The sequence below is a fragment of the Anopheles darlingi genome, chromosome 2 (genome assembly GCF_943734745.1).
Source record: "Anopheles darlingi chromosome 2, idAnoDarlMG_H_01, whole genome shotgun sequence".
In the NCBI taxonomy this organism is placed as follows: domain Eukaryota; kingdom Metazoa; phylum Arthropoda; class Insecta; order Diptera; family Culicidae; genus Anopheles; species Anopheles darlingi.
The window spans coordinates 15,666,658-15,687,091 of NC_064874.1; the positions used below are offsets into that span (position 1 = coordinate 15,666,658).

Genomic DNA, 20,434 nt, shown 5'->3' on the forward strand with positions numbered 1-20,434 from the left:
TGATTCGGTCCGTCAATGCAGTATTGAAGTGCCTGGCTGCCGAGAAACCGATTTCGAAACGTTCAATATGCTCCGAAGCGCACAATGGTGCAGAGGAAACTAGGATTGAGTAAATATGAACTTTTTATTGTTCTTCTAAAACCAATCGACGGTTCTCGATTTCGGGAAAAGGATCTGATGTTCCGAACAATCTTTCACAATTTTATCAATGCAAACGAAGCTAATTTACCTTTCAAAACATATGGAGGGCTGGAAGAATTCGTTTTCATTCAAAATAGTCGTTTGACAGGACAAAGTAGACAATGCAAATTATTGTGTATGTTTGGTCCAACAAAATGTTTAGTTTTAAGTAAATACCCTATGCAGCATTCACTGTTTCTGATAATTTATTTGAAAAAAAGACGATTAATGGACAACATTTGCTCTTCTGCTAGTTTAGAATTTTATGAACATATTGTTAATTGAAACGAAAAATAGTTTCTACAATTTAAATTCGGATAAACGCTTGAAGGACAATAGAAAAGCTCAACTACTCTTCTGCCTTCGCACTTAGGCACTTTATTCTCCAGAACTTTACACCGTTTTGAAGAGATTGAACAAGGACTTGAAGTACCTATTATTTGCCGGCATGTTGTGTAAAATTAGGTTTATCGATACAAATTGCTTATTACGGCATGATTCAAATACTGTTTGACATATGAACCTTACACCACGGTACTGCAGGAGAGACAAGAGCAGCATTTGAACCAGTTGGTGGACTGGTATCGTGCCATCGAACATCAGCATAAAATGGCGCAACATAACGGGGCCCGGTTTCATAATGAGAAAATTGAGCAAATTTAATTGATACAATTAGTCAACGGACAACGGACAACCTCTTCTTCGCTACTAGCAATGCCGCTATGGCGCTTTTCCCAGTGGTATGTGGCGATCGATTTCTCCTGGGATCCCGAGAGCGCACCTGTTAGTGTTCCCGGCGCAAAAGGTGTTGAAGCATTTGCTGGAAAAAGGGGTTGAAGAGTAAGGTCAGTGCAGATGTGAAAATAGCCAACCTAATTCACACCTCACACAGACGCATACACATACGGTAGTGCTAGTTCCGTGCAAGCATCACAATTCTAGCCCGAACAGGACGGCTTGGAAGTGAACCCAAACTGAACCGAAGGCACACACACACACACACGCACAGAGCACAAGGCTCGTGAATAAATGACTGGAAGAAATTAAATTCCATTTTGTTAATTGATGATTTCATATGCATATGAATGATTCGAAGACGTGGCGAACTGCCGTGGAAGGACTGCCCGGTGTCGGTCCGGTCGGTTGGTTTGCCGGTTGGTCCGTGCAAATTTCATGAACCATGAGACGACCGTGTTCCCGGGTTCCATTCTCTACGACGACGATTCGATTAGTGTGTGCAGAGATGTGTGCCTATGTGTGACTTTGTGTGTGTGTGTGTGTGTGAATGGCTGAATGGTACATATGGTGCTGGCCTTCCTAGCACAGACCGTTCGTACGATGCAAGAGCAAAGAAGAGCTGCGACCTGGGCTAGAGGTTGACTTGATACGATCCGGCTGGTAAGGATCCTTTTTGGAGGAAGCTGAAGGCGCTTGGAAATGCGCACGTCCCCCGATACCCCTCTCTCGTGGCTCAGAACAATAGTAGCTCGTAGCACGGCTCAACAGGCCCCGAAGCAACGTTGGTCTAGCCAAAGTAGACGAGCCTCTGCTCGTAGCTACGTGCATCAGCACGTAGCAGCTCAAGTCGACCGGTCATTTCGGTGCCCAGGACCCAGGAAACAATGTCTGCTGACCACATCCGGTCCGGACGTACGGCACGTACTGCTTTGTGGCCAGGAAACATACAGCATCTCGCTCTCTCTCTTTCTCTCTCTCTCCCCTCTCCGTGGTCGACCGCAATACCGATCGCCACAGGCGTCGTTTCCCTTTTCTCTGCCGTTACGGTGGACAATAGCGATCCACAGCGGTGGCCAGGCACCAGGCGGTTCCATCAATGCGGACATCCAAAGCAGATGCCGGATGCAGGAAGAGGACCCTCTCTTCCCTCCCGGAGAGAAACACATTAACCGACAACCAATTAAGTGCGACCGGAGGTATTGATTGCATCAGGCGTTGTTTCCGTGTGATTTTTTACTGAAACTAGTGCGAGTGATTTGGAATTCCGCTGCATCGCCTGTTACTTGATCAGCAGAGAAAACACAGAACTTTACTTTTGAACACTTAATATATGATGCATGTAGGAAAATGTTAATATCACCAGCTCTACCCTAAGTATTGACGTGATGTAAATTACATTATTGATCAACTCTTTATCTTCCTTAAGTCTTTAAATAGTCATTCTAAAATTAAAACAGTAACGGATGAATTTTAAAAGATGACACTTCAAGACGACATTTAAACGATTGCGTTATTTGCTAAATGAAATATGGCTTTTAAATGTTGTTATCTTTTAACTACTTATCGATACCGATATAAGTTTAAGTAGCTTCCTAAAAAAAAAACTATTCAAGGCAACGATCCTTGGAGGGGTTTTCTAAATAAATTTTTAAAAACGTTCTTGGATTTCATACCTCAACGGATTGATTCCATCAAAGCTACCCGGAGATATCGGTAATATAATGGGTCCAGATTCCAAACGAAACAATCTCCAAGGGTGACTACCTATCTCTCTCTCTCTCTCTCTGTAAGCTGTATAATTCTGTCGCTCATTATTCACACGCTAGTTCATCGAACACAGCTAGCCAGATGAGGAGGAGATGTTACCATCAGCCAAAAAAGTGGTCCAGCATCGTCATTATTACAATGTTGGTGGTAGTGACGATGGTGATGGTAATGATGATGATGATGATGATGATGATGAGGATGGTGGTGACAACATAGCTGAACGCACGACGCGCAACGCTTGATACTAACCAATACAAAGTGCGAACCGGCCCGACTCCCATACTGATCACTGACACTAGCGTACACCCTACACACAGCCACTCATGCGCGACTCACGCACGCGAACGACGAGACTACTGCGCGCGGCCAGTAGCAAGCTGTTCCTCGGGGGTACAACATACCCTTTGACGGACTCGTCTGATCTTTCAAGGTTACCGTGTGTGTGTGCGCGCGATCGTGTATGACCGGTGTGTCGCCCTAACGAACTTCCTGCAGAACGTGTGCGTCTGCAAGTTGCCAGTAGCAGGTCGGACCGATACTTCAGGTTGGTGTTCTTCCAAATCTTGCTCCTGTGGTCGGCGCTGAAACCCCTCTTTACGTGTGAGTGCATGGATTTGACCGGTGGCCATTCCGCTCCATTTATTTTACGGCCCGCGGATAAGTTGCCTAAATTTGAGTGGGCATCTAAACTATGCTAAACACTCTGCCGCCACGCCCACTGGACACGGGAGCAGCGGGGCGAGGGTCGAATGCTGGTGCAAATCAGAGCCGTTGGACCGGTTCCAAAGGGAGCAACGGAAACACATCCCTTGTTTCTGCCGCCGTCGCCGCCGCCGCCACCGCAGCGCGGCTTATCGTAAATCATAATCAAATAATCATAGCAAATCGTTGTACCACCTATTACACGACGATGGTGACATCAGTTGGCCTGGGAATCCGAACGGGAGGTGCGATGCGATGTAGAATGCGCGATAACCCCAGCTCGCTGTCACGCTCTATCCAGTGCATTACGATCCGTGCATCAACCCGAGCGACTCCCGTGTGTGGTTCAAGCGGGACCCGTATCAGCAACGATCGAGCTGTCGCTTGTTTTTCTTCGCATAACTTGTGCGTGACTGCCACGGAAAGTGGACAATCAAACGATTTCGTTTGTTTACCATTTGCACTGCTTAATAGTCATCCAACAAGACCAACTTGTGTTCGGGAGCAAATGGCTTGCAATGAGCTGTGGTGTGATACCAAGAAAAAAGGCTCAAAAATCTTGCGCTCCAAGGATGTGCGTGTGTGTGATTCCGAGAGAGGAATCAGCATCTTCAAGGCAAGACGTAAATAATTGACTTCACTGCGCGCGACCATAAACAAATTAATTCCGACGAAAATGTGCCAACTCTGACATCGAGTTGCTCTCCAGGAACGGCAACGAACGCTGAACCAACGAATGTGGTTCCAAAGGTTCAATATTTGCGCAATCATTACTGGCGTGTTGCTGTAATGATTTGCGATGCTCGATTTGGAGCAAGAAGGCAAAAGAAACCAGACCAGATCTTTGGGAACTTCACTGGATATAAAAAGTGAGGAAAGAAAACTGCCACCTAAAATGAAGGTCAATAGAATATTTGCAGTAAACATGCGTGCAATAGTCTATGTCAACATTCTAGATTACTTTGATTTATTCAAAGTATTCACCATTTAATTTCAAGTGACTGAAACACGTTGAATAAATCAAAGCAACCAAACAACATTGAATATTGCGCGTGTGTAGGTGCCATTTGGAACGATCGGCCATTAATCGGTTACCCCTGATGGCGTTGTTCGCACCAACAATGTAGATTATGGATGCTTTTTTGAGCATACCTATTGGTCGCATGTCGTAGATTAGCTGGACAACGAAAACATACGTGCGGCATGTAATGATTTCGATAAACGATTCCGCTCTGTTCGCAACCTCAAAATCGAAACAAAAAAGTATGAAATAAGTTATATTGCACGTGTAAGGTATATTAAATCTTGAAGAGCTAACCACAAAAGCAATCTCCGAGAGAAAAGAAGAAAAGATAACAGCAAGCAAAACAACGAACCAAAAGGAACAGTGAACCAAACTATAGAACCTTCGCCGAGGTGGAGTCGCTGATCGAACTCGACACATTAGCCAGCCATTAAGCAGGCAAAAGAACGTGAAAGATGTGGTAATTCTCCACGGAACCATCACCGAAGCAACCGCTATTGACTGGAGCTATTGACTGGTCCGGAACGGTGCCGTGTACGAGGAAGGTGGAGTCCACCCTCGTTTCCTTCTCACCCAAAACCGCCCAAATGGGCCTGGTCCATCATTATGCATTAATAAACAAGTGCCCACTTTGGCGGAATAATCTCCTTTTTGGCGCTTCGTTAAACTAATTAAATGGTGGGCGGCGTGCTAGTTCCGACCGTGTGCCGTGTTATACAGTGCTGCTCGCAACATTTACCCCACAGATCGAAAGAGAAAGAGAGAAAGAGAGAGAGAGAGAGAGAGAGAGAGAGAGAGAGAGAGAGAGAGAGAGAGAGAGAGAGAGAGAGAGCTAGACCAGTGAGCGCGTGGTTACGGAAATACGAAAAACCTGCTCGCTACGCTGTGGCCCTGGGAATTGATTGCATTCCGTTCGAATTGTCCGACCAGTCGTACGTCGTACGCACCTTAATTTACTTCGACACACACACACACATGCACACCACTGGCTCGGTTGACCGAATGGGCTCGACAAATCGGATTGCTGTCGCCTGGTAGCCCACAACACAGCCGGTCACTTGTCTTTCTTTGTTATCACGAGCGCACGTCTGACCGCTCATTATGCTCTGCCCTATTAACGCGTTCTACATATTTGAACTCGCCCCCTAATCGGATGATTTGAAGCGGGATTAGTACAGATGATCCCAATGGTCAGCGGGCTTTGCTGGTTAACTGTTTGTTTTCCGCTTATGCAATTATGAGCGGCGTGCAGCAAATGAGCATTACTTGAAATATGAAAAAATTAAGGAAAAAAACTGCAAAAAGCGATTAAATTCCGCGTAATAATGATACAGCATATTATTCCTGACGCGAGGCACATGCTGAGACATATTCGAGACGAGAGCATCAAGGCGCCTCCATCTTGTCGGAACTATTGGATCGAAACTACTCCCGACTCCCTGTGTTCCGGATCTGACAGACGCACGTGGACAGTTTTCGTTTTCTTTTTTTCCACGTGCAATCTACGCATCCGCGGGATGGGCGCCACGTGCGACCGTGACACAAGCAGACCGTGTCCGAACGTGAAATGGAGGCGCCCAGTACCTAGGACGAGCGTTGCGCCTATTTTTATCTATTAACTACATGAATTATTGATGGCAAGAAATGCTGATAATCTACTCCTTACATCGCTTCCTCCTTCCCCCTTCCTTTTTCTTCTTCTTTCTTCTTCTGAACTATGACGAGGTAACGGCCAACGACGGGCTTTGGTCGGGGATCGGCGGCGAACCGTTCGCACGCGTCGATGAAATATTCATCGACGCTTATAATTGAGTGTCACAGAACTTGTCGTGGGGACACAGATCTTCCCGTGGCGACGGCTAGACGGTGATACCTCCGTCGTAAGTCTCCACCCTCTCGTCAATCCTGCTGACGTCAGTCGCCATTTTAGCAACTTTTGGACTTTTGGATAGGAAGGGAAAAGAAACAACCCGATATCAATTAGAAAGGAGGAAAGGTTGTGGGACCTGGGAATAAGTTCGCTTGCCTCTGAGAAGCATACTGATGCAGTACGCGTCGCGACCTCACTCTTGCTCACTAATATTTATTCCATTCTGGTCTTGGCCCAACCACGTTGCGTTGTGGTACGGTTTTGTTTACCCAATCAAGTGACAAAACTGCTGCTGCTGCTGACCCCCACCCCGGGCTAGAAAGACGACGACGACGACGACGACCGGTTAGCGGATCATGGAGCGGCGGAGCGGAGGGAAAGCGGATTTTCCTTCATCCTTTTAACAACAAATCAAACCCTTCTCTTTTCCCCGGGATCGGGATCTTCAATCAGGAAGGTAAACATACAACCTTCCTGCCCTGTTGGTCTGCTTCTGGTGCTGGTAAGGGAATCTTGATTTGCTAATCACAACACCACGACACAACCCTCGGACGTGGATGGTGTCCTGCGGAAAATGAGGAAAATGGAGAATCGATTTTCCGTTCGCATGCTGTTCCCCAAGTGTCATTCCAAGAGGACACAGATCGGAGAGCAGGGACACCATCTTCAACCGGAACTGAACGCGAGAGCGGTGCGTAAATGCGTAAGATTGCCTGGCTGGCTTGGCCTGAAAGCGAATGGCCTGGCCTGGAGTGGCAGCAGCAGCATCAGCAGGTGACCGGAAGAGGTGATGATATCCTGTCGATTAAGTGAAACTATATTATTCCCTTTGTGTAGCCGAAGACGTACCCAACGTACACGAGCGGCGGCGTTTTTGTCCGTGCCCAAGGAATACCAGATAAGCCGTTGGAGCGGGGTGAGCCCCGGCCGTTCACGAGAACGTTCCACTCTAACGAAGGTCGTTTAGATTCAGCCGAGAGCACGGAGGTAACGTCCGGATGCTGCTGCTGCTGCTGATCCGAACCCAACCTTCATAAAAAATGAATGAAATTGATGTTGCACCGGGAAAGCGAGATGAAGTGCGAGATGGGTGGGTGGGTGCGAGGGGTGAAAGGAGGGGTAGGGCGTTAATTAAATAAACTTTGCCTTTCGCTAGCCCGGACGCCCCTTTTTGTCGGTCCAGGACTACGGGACTACGCGGGGACCAGCATTAAAGAGGTCCGCTAGGCGAACGATCCGTTACATCCGCCTCTCCGGGTACCTGTCGGTGATGGTCGCGCTGGTGAAGCGGTCGAGATGAACGGTGATTTCCAATTTTCCATTAAGAAAAGCCCCCCTCCCCCATTTCACGGGCGGACGAGGCGCGAGGGCGATCGAATCGGTTGAGATGTCGAAAGATAAAGAAATGTCTTATGCACAGTGACTAAACATAGCGCGATTAGCTTTGTTTGAGCAAAGATTGCGACAAGTTGTCGGTTTTTGTCGTTGCCTATCTCGTTTTTTTTCGATTAGACTCAGTTACGCTGCAGTGTTTTTCTTTTGCGGTACACTTTCGCAAGCAGTAGGTATAGGTACCTGGCGAGGATGACAACTTTACGCCGAGAACTGTCAAAATGAGCTTGAAATAAAGTTGGCCATGCCCAGTAAAGATGAAGGAAACATTCTTTGCGATCTATTTTCAGTTGGGTTGGAAATCAACTGTAAGGAACTGTTAAAATGCGCGACGCATTCACCGTTCATCGTAAATAATGTTTCGGAAATCGTCAAATGAACGATTCTTTACTGTGAAAGTTGCTGTCATGGATTTTACAGCGAATTGCGTTATCGACGGTCGCACTACGTCTACTCACTGCTTTCGGTGCCCTCTACTACACTCTGCAGTAAAACCCGGGAGAAGTTAAATAACATTTTAATTAAAACAAAACATAATAACCATCGGCCACATACCGGAAGTGATAGCGCGTGGCGGAGTAGCAAAAGTAATTGTGGACTAGCGGCCTCTGCTAAGAGCGAAACAAACACACTTCCATCTTCTTCGCACTTTGCACAGCTCGTAAAGTCACAAACGTGACGAGTTATGGTCAATAAATTAGTCCGACGTACGGCGGCGCCCAACCGAAAGCCCTTAATACTGATGACTTGGCTCCCGGTGCCCCCGATGCTCGGATACCGTGCCGACCGATGCCTGGCTTTCTCATCATTGAATCATTATGCAGAGGCACGAAGCGCTTTCTCGGTTTCCTCGGTGCGGCTCAGAACGATCGGGTGGGAATTCTTGTGCTGATGATGATGGTGATGGTGATGGAGGCCCTTCATGAAGCTCATGCCGATTGCCGCAGTAGTCCAACTCAAACCCAGAAACCAGCTTTAATGCAAACACGGGGCCCTTCCGGGAAACCTTTCCGGGGACGATGATCACAGATTGGTTTGACCGGGTAAGACCGGGAAAGCTCACGCGTAAAGCTGGCTAGCGCGAGCGTCGCGAACATGAATGTTTAATGCTGCTGCTGCTGCTGCTCCTGCCGGTCCTTAAGACCGACCGACTTCACTGTGGCACTAAGCTTGATTTCGAAATCTCAGTCCTCCATCTCGGTAGCCATAGTTGTGCTCCTTCTCTCTCTCTTTCTCTCTCTGTCTCACAATGCACAAGCACGATCCGCGTGATCCGCATCCGATCCGGGAAGGAACAGTTCCAGTTCTAATCCAGCTTTGTAATTATGATGATCACCATCATCACCGTCGCATCGCCGGTGTCGTGCAGCATCGGTACAACAATCATCATCATCATCAGCAGCAGCAGCAGCAGCAGCATCAGTGGTTTAAGCTACGCTGGTGACTTCCGGTCGTGCGAGCACGCGAATTCGATTCCATTTCCGGCCCGGGGAACGCACGATTGAGCATGAATATTAACTCCTCCTTCTGCTCCTCTCTCCTGCTCCTATGGCCAGGCCTTTCGCTGAATCATGGCTGACTGGCAATCATTGCCAGCCGGAACCGCACCGGAAGCGTACACGCCTTCAGCTGCGGAAGCCACCGGAACGAACACCGGCATGCCGGTCTAATTCAAATGTCTTTTTTGGGGTCTTGGGGTTTTTTTTGGGGTTTTTTTTGTGTGTGTGTGTCTTGTTTGTTTTCTTTTCTCATGCTCATGCTTCTTCTTTTTCTTCCTCTTTTTTCGCTACTGCACCCCAGCACCAGCAGCAGCAGCAACCGTCTGCCAGCGTGAATCCGGTGATGGAGATCCGAGGGCTTCTGGCGATGGGTGGTTGTCGACGAAGGACGGACGGAGCCGTCGCGCTAATGCTGAGCAGCCTACCGCCGATGCTGGTGCTGCTGCTGTTGGCGCCCCTCCTACAGACAGTCGCCGGGCGGCATCACGAGCTGGGCGCTACGATGGGTGGTAGCGGTACGCATCAGCTGTCGAGCGGTGGCGGAGCGACCGGCGGTATCGGAGGACTGGCGGCCCAATCGCAGACGCTCCTGCCAGGATCGCAATCCAGTGCCAGTGCCGGCTCCTCGTCATCATCGTTGTCGTCGTCGTCGGCCGAAGAGGAGGAAGTGGCGCGGCTCACGCTCGGCAAGGACGCAGGTCGGTTCGATAGAGTCCGCAATCGCACACACTAAGAGAAAGACTCATACAGATCACACATACACCGGCACTCACACATACACACACAGAGACATACGCCAGATACGTGCGCTGGGCCGCGCGGACATTTCCATCTCTGGCCAACTTTTTCGCCTTCTCTCTCTCTCTCTCTCTCTCTCTCTCTTTCTCTCTTTCTCTTTTTCTCTCTCTCTCTCTCTCTCTCTCTATTTCTGTCCTTTTCTCTCTTTCTCTCTTTCCTTCTCTGTTCATCTGTGTTATCCATTTTCTTCCATCTTCTGTACATGTTGTATTATCTTGTTCCAGTTGTGTATGTGTGCGTGTGTCTGTTTTTTCCAATTCTTGTTTGACAAACGGAAAATTCGAAAAATCTAAAGGTAGGCAGAGAGGCTCCTGGGGGTTGGCAAACGAGCCTCTTGGGTTCCTGCTTCCAGCCCGACTACCTCAATGTTCTACAACCTTACATACCGATTGTTCGACGTTTTCCGTTTGTCTGTCTGTTCGTCCTTTGGTGTCTGTGCCTGTCGGACTGTCAGTCTAGTCTGTTAATTTGATCTCTATCTTCATGGCATGTCTGCCTGTTGTCTTCTTTCTTCATTCCGGCACCACGTTTCTTCGTCACGGAACTGTATTTTCGTTCGTATTGTTTGTTACCATCAGGTGTATGCATCAATTCGTAACCTGCGAAGACGTACTTTGAGAAGTAATTTTAGAAGAATGGCAGATTGAAGAGTTTCTTAAACGAAGGGTCATGTGAGAAGGATCTGCCATCATTTAGGTGTGACAGATGAAACATTAACATTTGAGTAATATAAAAAAAATGTTATTAAGATGAAATTATTCTTTGAAATTCAACGAATTTGAAAAAAGATACAATTTAAAAAATTGATGTATCAATGATAGACATTCATCAACCAAATAAAGCATAACTAAAGATTGAAATCCATCCATTCATCACCAATCAAACCGCAACAGCTGCTGTAAATACAACATAGGATGCTTGATTTTGACAACAATACAAAAAATCCCTTTTAGCTCAATCTCCTCTATTAAGAATCATTCTGCTTACGTATGAACTTGGTGACATTCGCAGACGATGCGGTTTATCTATTGTAAAGTGCTGCGAATTAATGCATACTCCTAACACCTCACCATCCAAACATTCCATCGTACGTGGTTCTATCCCTGTTTCTACCGTAGGCAGTAGTATTCATTGCTGCTCTTGAAATGTACAGCGAAAACCATGTGGATGCAATTTTTTTTTTATAAAACATCCGACCAAAGTCTCAATTGTAAACACTTTAACATTAGTGCGCAGTTTCTAATGTATTCTAAAAGATTAGTACTTTTCTTATGAGTTGAGTAGACGTCCTATTCATTTGCTTTCTTCATTGCCTTCATTGGTTGCATGGCCAAGCAGGAAATTAAAATCTTGAGAACGACAATCGCAGGCAAAGGCAGATCAATCCTCAGGCCATTCCACGAATCTCCCTTTCGCAAATGATTTCTCATAAGCCCACCAGATGGTTGGGAAAAACACCCCAACAATTTGCACACCCTTCTTGTCCCATAATCAATTCCACTCCACGCGATGAGTTGAGCCCCGACCGGTAAGAGCCTTCCTTCACTTTTAAAAGAACCGTTCACCATCACTCACAGCACCTTGCGCACCTTGCACCTAGCAAACCGAGCACCGACCACCAAGCACCGTGCGCACCCTTTTTCGCACCGACAGCCCATGTTTTGCACCTTTGCATTGGCCCTTTTAAGCCGCACAAACGCACACCCATACTTTCACCCCGCAAATACCTTTTACGCATACCACTTTTTCGAAGCTTTTCAGTGAACGATCATGCTGTGCGTCTGTGTGTGTGTGTGTGTGTGTGTGCGTGTGTGTTCTGAGCCTGATAATTCTCGCTGGTTTCGATTTCCGATTGAATTTTCACAGTCCGAATGCCGAATACGTTTGCACGACGTTTTGCTGCACTATTCGCTATGTTCTTCTTCGGAATGCCTCGAATCTGTGCCTCGAACGACCCCCTGCTTGGTTGCGTGTACTGAGCTGATCCGCGGGCACCACAAGTGACTTGGATCCAGCCCTGGATCCAAAATGCAATTCCCCAGGTCACTACGATTCGCTAACGAGAGTGTGTAGCATATACCGTCGGACAAAAATGTTGAATCAAAGCAACCCGAATAAGGCTGACGTAATCGGGAATGAAATCGGTGGAGAAGATTCCCGTGATCAGACTCCAATTCGACCCATAAACATGTGACCACCTCACCTGAACCCATAAGCCCGTTACCTCAACCTTCATTACCTCAACCGACCGACATCTCCTCTAGCACATTCTCAGGAACTCCTCTTCGCTACAGCTACTATGTACAACGCGCCCCACCATCGCCATCGTGTGCCATGCCGCGCAATTGTTGCGATTTCGATTGAATTTCCACCATTTTCTCCGTTTCTCATTTTCCCTCCGTTTTGGTTTGTCGTTGTTCGTTGGTTTCTTTTGACGATGTTTTTGTGTGTGTTTTTTCTTTTTCTGTGGTTTCTTCCTCACTTTTTCAGATGCCTTTTTTACACCATATATAGGTCACGGTGAGTCCGTACGAATTATAGACCCCGAGCTGGGCACGCTCGAGCGGGAGCACGTTGTCCACGTCAGTGGTGGCGGTGCCGGGGTTGGTGGTGGTGGTGGTGGTGGTGGTAGTGGTACGCCATCACTTCGGCGGCGTGGTCTAACGAGACGCGAATCGAACGGAGGTATGTCTGCGGTAGAAGAGCTGTGGCTCACGATTTCGATTCGTTCGATCGATTGATCTACTCTCTTCCCTTTTATCTCTACAGACGCTAGCGATAATGATCCACTCGTCGTCAACACGGACAAGGGCCGAGTGCGGGGCATCACGGTCGATGCACCGAGCGGTAAGAAGGTGGACGTGTGGCTCGGAATCCCGTACGCGCAGCCACCGGTCGGTCCGCTGCGTTTCCGCCATCCGAGGCCGGCCGAAAAGTGGAGCGGCGTACTGAACGCAACGACTCCGCCGAACAGCTGCGTCCAGATCGTCGACACCGTGTTCGGTGACTTCCCGGGTGCGACCATGTGGAACCCGAACACGCCGCTCTCGGAGGATTGTCTCTACATCAACGTGGTGGCACCTCGGCCGCGCCCCAAAAACGCCGCTGTCATGCTGTGGATCTTCGGGGGCGGGTTCTACTCCGGTACGGCCACACTCGACGTGTACGATCACCGGGCGCTCGCCTCGGAGGAGAACGTAATCGTCGTCTCGCTACAGTACCGGGTCGCCAGTCTTGGGTTCCTGTTTCTTGGCACACCGGAAGCGCCCGGTAATGCTGGGCTGTTCGATCAGAACCTTGCTCTAAGGTAGGTATTCCCTCGTCGTTGACACCGCCCGGACTGGACTTCCCGGGAAGATCGCTGTCGCTGGTGCTAATGCCGTAATGTGTTTCCTCTCCGGCCACAGATGGGTACGGGATAATATCCACAAATTCGGAGGTGATCCATCCCGCGTAACGCTCTTTGGCGAGAGTGCCGGTGCCGTGTCTGTGTCGCTCCACCTGCTGTCCGCCTTGTCGCGCGATCTGTTCCAGCGAGCCATCCTGCAGAGTGGATCCCCTACCGCACCCTGGGCACTGGTGTCACGCGAGGAAGCCACGCTAAGGTAACGTACCTAGAACACAATCCCGAAAAACAACAAGAACACTGACATCTCTTCCTTCCAACGTCTACTCCTGGAACACAGGGCACTGCGATTGGCGGAAGCGGTCGGTTGTCCACACGACGCTAGCAAACCGGGTGATGCGGTCGAGTGTCTGCGCGCCAAGGATCCACACGTGCTGGTCGACAACGAGTGGGGTACGCTCGGTATCTGCGAGTTCCCGTTCGTGCCGGTGGTGGACGGAGCATTCCTGGACGAGACACCGCAGCGGTCACTCGCCAGCGGGCGCTTCAAGAAGACGGAAATCCTGACCGGCAGCAACACGGAGGAGGGCTACTACTTCATCATCTACTATCTGACCGAGTTGCTGCGCAAGGAGGAAGGTGTGACGGTATCACGCGAAGAGTTCTTGCAGGCGGTGCGCGAACTCAATCCGTACGTCAACGGAGCGGCTCGGCAGGCGATCGTGTTCGAGTACACCGACTGGACAGAACCGGACAACCCGAACAGTAACCGGGACGCGCTGGACAAGATGGTCGGCGATTATCACTTCACGTGTAACGTCAATGAGTTTGCGCAGCGGTACGCCGAGGAGGGCAACAACGTCTACATGTATCTGTACACGCACCGTAGCAAAGGCAACCCGTGGCCCCGCTGGACCGGGGTGATGCATGGTGATGAGATTAACTACGTGTTCGGTGAACCGCTCAACCCGACGCTCGGTTACACCGACGATGAGAAGGGTTTCAGCCGGAAGATTATGCGCTACTGGTCCAACTTTGCCAAGACGGGGTACGTCGACAACAAGCATATGACCATGACCAGCTGGCACTAATTCGTCTTCTTCTTCCGTTCTTCTTCACAACAGCAATCCTAACTCGAGTCCCGCCAGCAGCGAGATCCCCGAGTGGCCAAAGCACACGGCCCAGGGACGGCACTATCTGGAGCTCGGCATGAACACGTCCTTCGTCGGACGAGGACCACGGTTGAGGCAGTGTGCGTTCTGGAAGAAGTATCTACCGCAGCTTGTTGCAGCTACCTGTAAGTCCTAGTCCCCACGTCCTAGGGGCCGAGAGAGCGAGGGAAGCGGGGCCGGGGTGCAGTAATACTCAATAAACTCCGGGCCCGTCCCGATTGTCAGTTAGAAAAAAAAAGGTGCAACTTCGCATCTTAATCTCTGTCCTTTCTCTCTCTCTCTCTTTCTCTGTCTCTCTACTACTACAGCTAACCTTCAAGTGGCACCACCACCAAGCGCACCGTGTGAAAGTAGCGCCTTTTTTTACCGACCTAATCCGATGGTGCCGCTGCTGCTGGTTGCTCTGCTATCGCTGCTATCCTCGGCCACACTCCACTTCGTACAATAATCATGGACGGCCCACGGGGCCCAACCGAGCGGCCATCATCACCACTCACCCCACTCCTGCTAGTTCGTTTAAGCTTTAAGATAGTGAGGAACAAATTCTCCATCATCCATCCCCTCCCGTACCTACCTACACCCTCCATTCCTACCCTTTTTACTTCAGCAAAGCGAAAGCCGAAAGCGAATCAAACAAATCCCGCAAAAGGGAAGAAGGTGTTAGGAATTAGAAGAAGAAAAAAAACAGAAGAACTGTGCGGATCAGATAGGCAGGCCGTGCTCCAGTGTGGCAGGCGGGGGCTACTGGCGGGGGCAATTCGCTTTTCGGCAATCTGGAATGGTTTGGCGTTGTCGCAAGATCCCCGTGGATGGCTCTGGATCGCTAATGACGATGGAATGCGTCAATCCGAGATGGCGTTGCCCAGCGATGCTGCACAGCGATATTTGGCCCACAAGGGCCTCGCCCAGGGAGGGGGCCATCGTCGTAACCGTAGCCGACCCAAAGCAGACACAGCACAGGCTACTCCGGTTTAAGGGTGCCGCGATGACAAATAACCACGCACAGCTGCGTAATAGTATAATAGTCTTAGGTTCCCCCCTTTAGGTGGCTGTTCTAGGCTGGTCAAGAAATAATAATCATACACACGCCACACACACACACACACACACACTCAGACCCACACACAGAGGACATAGTTCTGTATTGCAAACTTGCGTCCCTGGTGCTTACTGTGGCAGCGGCCACGATTAGGCACAGGGGGATTGATGGAGAGAGTATGGAGTTCCATTGAGTTGTGCTTAAAATCGATGGCTACGCTGATGTCGCGGTCGCCTGCTATGTTGTCGATGGATTTAGCACCACTAAAGGCTAGTTTTACCTTCTCACACACATCCGGACATACAAGCAACGAGTTCTTGTTTCTGATTCTCAATTTAACACCAACTCTTTCGCGCAAACTTATCTTCTTCTTCCTATTCGCTGGCGTAGAAAATCCATACTCTCTCTCTCTCTTTTTCTCGCTCTCTCTCTCTTTTCTCCCTTTCTTCCTCCCTCCCTCCCTCTCTATCTCTTTTGCAGTACTCGATAATTCCTCATTATCCCACAGGACACATAGAAACACACGACAACAGATGCGGCACACATAGACACAGTCGACAGAGTAGTATCTACAATCAATTAGTCGTTACTTTCTATGCTAGATTATACTATCAAAGGCCGCGGTGAGGTGGCATCATTGTACCCTATTTCTACCATTCCTCACGAGCGTTAAGATGCTGGCAGCAGCAGGCCGGCAAGGATCCTAGTGCCGAGCGTAAGCGTTTATGCATAACCGTAATAGTAGAGCGATAATTAGTGAATCAATTCTGCCACATACACTCACACAGACACAGTCAAACACACAATATGAAAGCGATATTCATCGATGGAAGGAAAAGGAAAGTTCGCTGATAACCATCGCAGAAAGGGAATTGTCAATAAAATATGAAAAAAGAATAATAAAAAAAAACTTGAATAAAGATAATACTGATAAACAACAACCGAACACTCGCGACACTGCGACAACAACACTCCCGCGGAGCCTACTGCCTGGTCATACCCAGTTGATGCGCTTTGAATTTGCGCTCTTGAAAGCTCCACAAAACACAACACAATACACCCAACACACACACAGTACGAGTATGAGTACGATTCTAAGATTCTAAGCATAACCCGCGAACACAGCCTAGCCTCTCTAGTTTGTAGTAGCGGAATGTGGGGTGGGAAATTCGAACGACACACACCGCCTCGGGAAGGCGGAGTGTCGGTTCTGGAGCACTAGCAACAAACCTTCTAAATCGCGATCGAAAAACAAAACAAGCATACAAAAAAAATAAAACGAAAAAGAAAAGGGGAAGACAACAAAAATCGGGAGGGAAAATGGAAAAAAACTGAAAACATATCATACCTTGTAATGCTGTTGCAAACTCTAATGGTATAAACTCTAAGCTCGATTAGATTAAGGTGCGAAAGGTGCCCCTTGAGGGGGGCAATAGAGGGGCGCAAGGCAGCATGGCGTGGCACAGAATGTGACATTCAACTACCAGGAGCTAGAAAGCTAGAACGAAGTCACCGGTCACGCTGGCTGGAGCAACAAACAAACAAAAAAACACCCAAGTGAAGTTAATGTTAAAACAGAAACAAAAAAAACACACACACACACGCAAACTCTTTCGCCAACGTCAGCCATCCACCAGCCGCCACCAGCGTTGTATGCTCTATCCTTCTGGAACACACACACACGCCGGGATGGTCCCTAGTAGTGAACATTCCATGAGGATCCTTTGAAAGGGTATATGCATCGCAAACACCACGGAATCGGCCTGGGGTGTCAGACAACTAGTATTAAGCGGGGCGAGGTGTGGCGATATAATCAAACCTACTTAAGATACGACTGTGCTTTAGGCTGCGCCATTTAGAGATGTATCCATTTCCATTTGCCAATGTTGCACTCAACCGTTAGGCATAGAAGCAGGAGCTCACGGCCCTGGATGTGCTCACCAGCAGACAGGAGACACGATAGCCGCTAATACTCGCGAATACCAGCTATAATACCAATAGCACTAACCAGCAAGCGAAAAAAAGCGAACATAATGGACGTGACAAAGCATTTGGTGGCAGTTGATGTACTGACAAAGATCGACTAAAAAGCGCACTTCCATAGACGTTCATTTTATCTATTCGCTCAGTTCGCGAAGTAGACAAAAACGATGCACTGAAGAGGAAAACCATGGATTTGTATGGAAAATGTTGGTCTTTGCCCCATTCTCGTGAATGACCAAGTTGGAAAGAAAAAATGAACGTCCATGGGGATAACAACATTATGCCCGTTCGCCAATCTGTACAAACAAAACACGGACACTCGCAAAACATTATCGCAGCAATTCCGCCAGGAGGAGAAAGGCACATGGCTACAGAACACAATCACCCAGTTCCACCCCTCCCTTCGGCTTCTCCTCTCATCCCACAAAAAAAAACAAACGCTCTTATCGCGCATAATTGTGATGATTTCTCTTCTCAAGTAAAACAGTGTTTTGACCATTGTTTGTACAAATAGAAGACAAAACCAAAACAAACAAACAAACAAAAAAACGACGAAATAGGTCGGACGGAGAGCAAAATCTGGCTCTGGATGAGAAGAGGTTGAGCAATCCGGACGAAGTTGCTTTCCGCGTGGAAAAGCGGGATGTAACGTTAAGGAGCAGGCGTTAATGGCTGAGAAGGTTATGGGCGGTAGCGCTCGCACATGGCTCTACACGAACACACCGCAACACTGGATGTCTCGTGAGCGATTAGTCGTTAGGTAGAGTAGTAGGCTCTGATCAGAAACCATTTTGGCACTGGTTGACACTTCTTCACACACACACACACAAACACTAACACACACGCCAGCACACACAGACACACATGCTCATCGTAATCGTGATCAACGTTACTCTTTAAACTGAAAGCATCAATGAATGCACTTGCAAGAAACGTTGCGGTCTTTGCGCGTCTAGAGCATCAGTTAGCGTGTTCATGCAACCATTTGATGGCAGTCGAAAGCACCGTAATGGAAGAACCGCGGAGCGCTTCAACCAGGCGAACAGTCAGAATAGTATTAGCTGCTTTTCCAAAAAGATCTCCGCATTTCCCAAGACGGCTCTGAGCACAGCGGAAATCCTGGAACGGCAGATTCTAGCTACTTCCTACCTCCCCGCTCTTCCTCTCTCCCAGCCAACTTTTCCTTGGTACAGCTTTCCCCCCGCTACGTTGGCCAAATTAGATGCACGTTGGAAATGGACCAATTTTCAAAAAACCAAAACAAAAAACGGAAAAAAACCAAAAGAGGGTAAATGGTATCAAGGAGGTCAAGAACTCCAACCCCGTGAAAAGAGAGAGAGATGGAGATGGAAAGCGATGGAAAACGGGGAGCAGAACGGGGTCGCAGAACGAGGGGGGGTATGCACGTCACTCAGCGCCAGATGCACTTTCGCCTTCCCTTTTGCCACGCTAGTGAAGTAACTGGTAGGGTCACCAGACATAGGTCATGAGATGTGTAGGTTGGATTGGAAAAGGGATTACATATTGTAAAGGGGAAACACACTCGGCTATCCCTATGCCAGTCGTGGTAGACAGTTTAAGTGAGATCGTCGCGATGGCGAGGATGTAAAGGGAAGCGGTTCGAGCGGTTCAACACGAACAATAAACGTTCTTCAGGCGTCATCCAGGACGGCCTCGGGCGGCTCATCGATAGTGATCGTGTGCGACGGCATCGTTATCGATGCTCGGTATGCATATATCTATATACATATATACATATATACACATACACGTATAAGTTTATCGATCAGCCAGCCAGCTACGTAGACGTATAATCGATCCTAAACCTCTTTTCAAGCCTCACGCGGCATGCGTGACGTTGTGAGTCCTTCGCAGGTTTACAACCTTCGGTTGTACTTTCCCGGTTTTTCCGTTTGCAGGACATTCGTTGCCGTTGACCATTATTGTTGCTGGATAGCATCTGTTTTCGGCTACAGCAGTCGCCAGTTATGATCCTCAAAACGCTGTTTTTATGTTGTACAGGAATCCCTGCAATCAATGCAGTGCATTCCCTTCTAGTCTAAGTGCAATGCGCTGACACAACGAGTAAACTACGGGAACTGTGTGGCTGTCGCTTGCTTGCTTCATCACGCGCGCTAGAGTGTGGTTTGTGTGTTGTGTGTAGTGTTTCTAGTGTAGAGCCACCCTGCCGAACCCTAAATTCCGCACCAAAAAAAGGGGGCTAGTGGAGCTGGGGCGCAATTCGCGACTGCAAAGTGCTGCCGTGCTGGCGGAAGACGCCATCACTATAGTAGAAGGAGTAGTAGTAGTAGGATAATGTAGCAAGACCGAAAACAGAAGGAAAAAGCAAAAGAAAGAGAGAAGGAACGAGAGAGAGAGGGCGTGAGAAGGCGATGAACGGTTGGAGATAATGTTCATAATACATATCATTTAAGCTTAGAGTTTATGACCATTTTATGAAATGTATATTTTTATTATTATAAAAACAAATGGACAGATCTTTGATGACGATGTTGAGGTCGCGATGGTGGAAGAGGATTAAAAGCAATCCTTTTCCCACCCCATTCCGGTAAGTGAGCGGAACTAGCAGTCAGCGTTAGGCAAGCAAAATGGTAGAACTAATCGTGCACGTGCCATGAACACGTCGTTAGAATTGTGGCTAAGGCAGAGCGCGGGGAAAAGTTAAATAAAATGGATCATATAGCTATACCTATATATATACATATACTGCAGATCTAATCAACACGGCGGTAGTTTCGCCAGACGTTTGGTTTAGCTATACAATCTGGTCTTACTTTCAACTCAAACCAATCGGTTTATTACCGCAATGGCGTCTTCGAAGGAACGCTGGATCTGCCCTGTCGCTTAACCAACTTAGACACAACCAGTTAGTAAATTCTAATATCTGTAGACTGCCTTCAATC

General features: G+C 48.3%; 1 protein-coding gene across 2 annotated transcripts in view; it reads left to right on the forward strand.

Moving 5' to 3' along the window:
• Window positions 1-3,078: 3,078 nt before the first annotated feature.
• Window positions 3,079-20,434, forward strand: part of LOC125950986 (acetylcholinesterase-like) — a 19,459-nt gene continuing 2,103 nt past the window's right edge. The window contains exons 1-8 of one of the 2 annotated variants that reach the window (XM_049679441.1): window positions 3,079-3,229; window positions 9,474-9,870; window positions 12,461-12,655; window positions 12,740-13,277; window positions 13,378-13,575; window positions 13,657-14,364; window positions 14,441-14,613; window positions 14,797-20,434. The exon at window positions 14,797-20,434 is cut by the window's right edge and continues 2,103 nt beyond it. In XM_049679441.1, coding sequence (XP_049535398.1) covers window positions 9,516-9,870; window positions 12,461-12,655; window positions 12,740-13,277; window positions 13,378-13,575; window positions 13,657-14,364; window positions 14,441-14,613; window positions 14,797-14,936 — 2,307 coding nt within the window. In that variant the 5' untranslated portion in view covers window positions 3,079-3,229; window positions 9,474-9,515 and the 3' untranslated portion in view covers window positions 14,937-20,434. The remainder of the gene's footprint in view (window positions 3,230-9,473; window positions 9,871-12,460; window positions 12,656-12,739; window positions 13,278-13,377; window positions 13,576-13,656; window positions 14,365-14,440; window positions 14,614-14,796) is intronic. The other variant, XM_049679442.1, reaches the window with a different exon arrangement.